The following is a 5,644-nucleotide window of genomic DNA, read 5'->3' on the forward strand; positions in this document are numbered from 1 at the left end:
TTCGACACAAATATTTTTCTGTGATAATAATGAATTCTACGCTTCTGTGAAAAAGGAAGCTGTACACTTAAATAGATTTTGACAGTTTTCTGTTGAATTAAATCAGCAGTATTTACGTCGGTATGGTGAAAATTTTACTGAATATCTTACGTTATTTCTGTTCTAAATTTAAAGTCTCTTATGAAAAGTCGATTTCTCGACAGTCAAACTCTTTGGCAATGTTTTGAAGTATTATGGAGTGTCAAGATCCTAAGTTAATGTTTTGAATTGTGATTGTGATTGTTTGTATGTATTAATCGAGGCTATGGATGCAAATGGTAATGGAAAACGCATAGTTACGAAGTTTAGAGACTTGCTAAATAGACAACGGCAAGATTCAGAGGGTGGTCCTGAATGTCCAGATCTTGATTTTGTGTACGACGATGCGGATAATATGATCAACGAAATCGCGGAACTGTACAGCTACACAGAACAACCCGAATTTCAACATAATCTCAAGGCGTTTGAAGATCAAATGAAGGAATATAAGTTATCTCCATTTTGGCAGAAGCTATCGGAAGTCCAGCAAAGATCTGTTGTAATGAAACTGCTAGACCAGTTGGAAGTGTCAAATAAATCTTTGCGTATGAAGGCTGCACGATGTATACTGTATTTGGCGCAGGGTTGCTGGGCAGAGCTACAGTCAGACGCTGAACAGCAAGAGTGGTCTTTGAAGAACATCATGTTACTCTATGAATGTGGGGTTTTAAGCACGTTTGTGGAACTATTAAATATAGAAATAGAAAACTGTACTTCGGCTGCAACGGACTCCAGAAAACTTACAGTAAGTTTAGCGGATTCAACAGATTTGAGAATTATACTAAGCGTTTTGTATTTAATGATAGAAGTTATGCGTGTGGATCAAGATGACGATTGTGAACAGTGGAAAATAAATCGTGAAGCATTCAGAGGTGAGTTGGGAAATCCCCTGGGGGACGAGCTGCTTGTTGTAAAACTTCTTGGTATGGTGACACGTTTCTGTAGTGGCTCTGCACCACATTTTCCTATGAAGAAAGTACTCCTGGTGCTGTGGAAAACAATACTAGTTTCGTTGGGTGGTATGGACACATTAAGGCAACTTAAACAGCAGTATCGTGAGCAGGCTGGCCTAAGTGCAACACAAGATACAATGGAAGTAGTTCGCACAATGAGAGCATCGTCACCACCTGCTAGTGCTGCAGACTTGCTGGAAGCACAGAATCAAAAAAGAAACAATCGACCATTCCGCAGGAGTCTAATGAAACAGAGTTCACTTGATGAAATATCCGGGATGGAATTTGAATCCTCATATCAAGCAGACGAGGAAGTACGTGACTTTGAAGAAAGACAGGCAATGGAAGAAGCAGGAGAAGTTCCACAACCACCAAGCCCAAGACCGAGCACACCAATTCCATCAAAGAACAAGGGCCTTCCGTGGGCACCAAAAGCTCGGCAGAAGGATCTCGATATGTTTCTTGAAAATACAAGAGTTAAATTTGTAGGTTTCCCATTACAAGGCGATAGAGAATCACTAGCTGGACTGCCCCATCCAATACACGAAGGTGTTGAGGTTCTGAAACATAACATGTATACTTCGCTGGCGGAGATACAGATACAGAAAGAAGAAGAAATTGCAAGAAATCCTTTATCAACTGTGGAACCCCCTATTCCAATGACACCAACAGAGGTATTATATCAAGGAATGTTACCAAATTTGCCCCAGTACATGATTGCATTACTTAAAATTCTGCTCGCTGCAGCTCCAACATCAAAAACCAAAACTGACTCTATAAATATTTTAGCAGATGTTCTTCCAGAAGAGATGCCAATGACTGTGTTGCAATCCATGAAACTTGGCATGGATGTTAGTAGACACAAAGAGATCATAGTAAAAGCTGTTTCAGCAGTACTCCTTTTGTTATTAAAACATTTTAAAATCAATCATATCTACCAGTTTGAATTTATGTCACAGCATTTAGTTTTTGCCAACTGTATACCTCTCGTATTGAAATTTTTTAACCAAAACATTATTGCGTATGTAAGTGCAAGAAATTCAATTCCTATTTTGGACTTTCCAGCATGTGTCATTGGTGACCAACCAGAATTGACTATAGAGAGTCTTGAAATTGGAGAGAATCAGCAGTATTCATGGCGCAATATATTTTCGTGCATCAATCTCCTCAGGATACTTAATAAACTAACAAAATGGAAACACTCGCGTATCATGATGCTTGTCGTGTTTAAATCAGCACCAATCTTAAGGCGTACCCTAAAAGTTCGCCATGCAATGATGCAGCTGTATGTTTTAAAATTGCTGAAGATGCAAACAAAATATCTGGGTAGACAGTGGAGAAAGTCAAACATGAAAACAATGAGTGCAATTTATCAGAAGGTTCGACATCGGTTAAATGATGATTGGGCGTATGGGAATGATCAAGATGCACGTCCCTGGGATTTTCAAGCAGAAGAATGTGCTTTACGCTCTTGTGTTGACAGGTTTAATAGTAGACGATATGGCTCAGGATCAAGTGACCCTGAATTTGAACCCATGGATCACTGTGTAACAAGTGTGCTTGGACAGCCCTTTGAACTCACTGACTATTTTAAGCAGCATTACGAAGTGTGGCTACAGAGTGAAGTTTTTGACAGATCATTTGGAGATTTCTTCTGACAGCAAAGAATTATTCTGTGTCATAATAGAATCAAAATGAATGAAATTGAAACATCATGTTAAAAAATATATACATTCATTTTTCCATTAATATGTCGTTATGTGTTTGGAAGAAGCATGGTAATTAGTTTTCAAATTTCTTTTTGAAATGAGGGAAATGAAGACCAGTGATGGATTCCAAAATTTGCAATCTTACTGCACTGATATTCATATCAAGTTTGCCATGTCTGTTATACTGCGTCTCAGGTAGGTTATATCTGTTTCTACTGCTCTCGCATTCGACATGTTCATTCACATGTGCCATCTGGAGAAGATTCAGAAAATGTTTTAATATTATTGGAAATTCATTGAATAATAATAGTGATTAAATTTATTACTCATGGGCACTTCCTTGCAATAGTTCATACTACCAAGCTTTCTTTCGGATGCATGACATGTGCATTTAGAAGAAACTTTTTTTTGATAATGTAACTGTGAACAAAACTGAAATAATACTGATACTGTTTTATCAATCAGTGAACATTAACTAAGTGACACATGCAGTGATCTCTAGATACCCGTTCATGATACTGTAATGCAGTATTCTCCAAATACCATCTAACAGTTGATGATTGATTGCCCCCCTTGGAAACCATAAATATTTTCTTACGAATGGCTATTGAGGCTAACCACAAAAGGAAGTATTTGTTTTCCTTTATCGTAATTTTACCTGACTGTGGTTTTATGATGAATTAAACCCTGTCATGTAACATGGTAAGGATTATATTAAGATCATTAGAGCAGTTATATTTCACTCTCTGACCTACTCTTTAAGTTGAGTCAGTCATTGTTTTGTGCAGGATCAAGTTTGATTTGATTCTGATCACATCCACAAAACGTAATGTGAAATGCAGACATAGGTGTAGCCTGATGACCATGATGCCACATGAAACTCTTTCTCCCCCCCCCCCCCCCCACACACACACACAAAAACCTCATCACATGAAATTGTGGAACACATGTTGTATGTTTCTCTCTTTCCATTTCTTACACTGCAGTCTCAGTACACTACAGTCTCAGACAGCAGTAATTGAACAGCAAGTTTTTCTATAACATGATTATTTATTATCTGGTGGCAACAGAAAAGTGTAGATGTGTGAAACTATACCACATTCAAGCCAATAATTTTTTTCTTTGCATTTTGTGTGGCTGTATTCCTGTAATGTAGCTTCTAAGTCTTACTTTTGGGTTTCCTGATTTTTTTTTTTTTATCTTGATCTCTGTCGGGCCTAGTGGTCTAGCAGTAAAGCATGTGCCTTGAACTTCTTCACTTTATTGCATTACTTTATTTAGCCATTTGTTTCTCAGATATAAATACAAAAGTGCGCAAAAATCACATAAGTGATACTCATGAATGTACCTGGCAGGGACATAGGCCTCCTCAACAGCATTTGTAACTGATATATCTTCGGAATGAAGACATTATGATTGGAAGACTACATATAAGAAATATAACAAAATGGTGAGAATGTCAAACAATGGGGTGCTAATCAACAACAAAAAGGAAGATGTAATGCATATGTGAAGCAGCCGCAATGCACAAGCTGTACTCGCTATCAACTTTCTGTTATGTTTTTCCTGGGACTGTGTTGATTTTACATCTCCAGCTGGTATGAGGAGATATTGACTGCTGTATGTTTTTAATAGTATCACTATTTAGAAAACATGTAAAAAACTAAAACTATGTATAGTTTCTGTTAAAAAAAGTACTTGATACAAATTTCAATACAGGTTCCTTTGTATTTTAAGCAAAATTCTGTGTTTATTGCCTCACATTTGTTGTAATTGAATTTACATTTTAGTAGACTCTAATTTAAACCATTTTATATGGGTCATAAATGACATTAGAAAGTATGCAAAAAATAGAGTACAAAATACATTTAATAAACATTGTTAAGACCAACACTTTGATGCACATGGAGATTAATATCTTACACTCTTGAAGGACCATACACAAACCGTCTGTTTTACTCTTTAAATCAACAAACATTTGCAGGTAGCATATGTAGACTTCTTCGTTGCTTATATGATTTTTTAAGTGTATCATAGACAAAACACAGTAGCTCACTGGTGAGCAAAAAAGTATTTTTAAAGGATGTGTCCACCATACCTGCAGGGGCAAACGTATCAGTTTCGTAATGTTTTCTAAATTTCTCTGTTATAAAATTTCTCCTATTATATAAAATCTTAAATTTGTGGAAAAATTTTACTTTTCACTTTAAAAAAATCAGCTGAAATAAGCTAAAATTTACACCATGGAGAACTATAGAAAATAATCTGAGATCCTAACTGTAATCCTTGTAATGATGTTTTATATGTATAGATGGAATCTCATGTTACTGAAGTAATTGTAACTGTTGCATTCAAGATTGTAATATATTTGTAAGATTGAGATTTAATTTATTGACAAGCATTAAAGCAGCACAACTTACATTGCTCTTTGTTTTATTGTCTTATGAATCATACATGTTGAGGGGAAAGTTCTTCATCCAGAATTATTGGTTAAAGTAGTAAATGGTGAATGGGTGGTATTCCAAACTTCATCATAAAGAAATAATTATAAATATTACAAAACACATTGCACAGGCAATAAGCTCATTATTTTCAACAGGAACCTTTCCAGACTGTTTTAAAATTGCCAGAGTGATCCCTGTTCATAAAAAAAGGTGAAAAGCAAAGTTAAAAACCTATAGATCAATCACTTTATTATCAGGTTTTGCCAAAATACTGAAGGAGTCATGTTCAGCAGATTAATGAAATTCCTGGCCAAGAGCAAAATCCTCACTGATAGTTTCTAGAAAAATAAATCTGACTTGTGCCATCTACAATTTTCAAAATGCTTTAGAAGCAGTGGACAAAATCTAAGCAAAGCTTTTGACATCTTGTACTACAGAACCTTCTTGGAAAAGCTCCAAA

At 36.0% G+C, this 5,644-nt stretch overlaps 1 protein-coding gene across 1 annotated transcript; it reads left to right on the forward strand.

Annotated features, from left to right (window-relative positions):
* The first annotated feature begins 210 nt into the window (after nucleotides 1-210).
* On the forward strand, nucleotides 211-5,159 carry LOC126175111 (striatin-interacting protein 1). The gene has a single exon (XM_049921663.1). It carries the CDS (start codon nucleotides 305-307, stop codon nucleotides 2,687-2,689), a length of 2,385 nt encoding a protein of 794 aa, XP_049777620.1. The 5' UTR covers nucleotides 211-304; the 3' UTR covers nucleotides 2,690-5,159.
* Nucleotides 5,160-5,644: the final 485 nt, after the last annotated feature.

This window comes from Schistocerca cancellata, chromosome 3 (genome assembly GCF_023864275.1).
Source record: "Schistocerca cancellata isolate TAMUIC-IGC-003103 chromosome 3, iqSchCanc2.1, whole genome shotgun sequence".
In the NCBI taxonomy this organism is placed as follows: domain Eukaryota; kingdom Metazoa; phylum Arthropoda; class Insecta; order Orthoptera; family Acrididae; genus Schistocerca; species Schistocerca cancellata.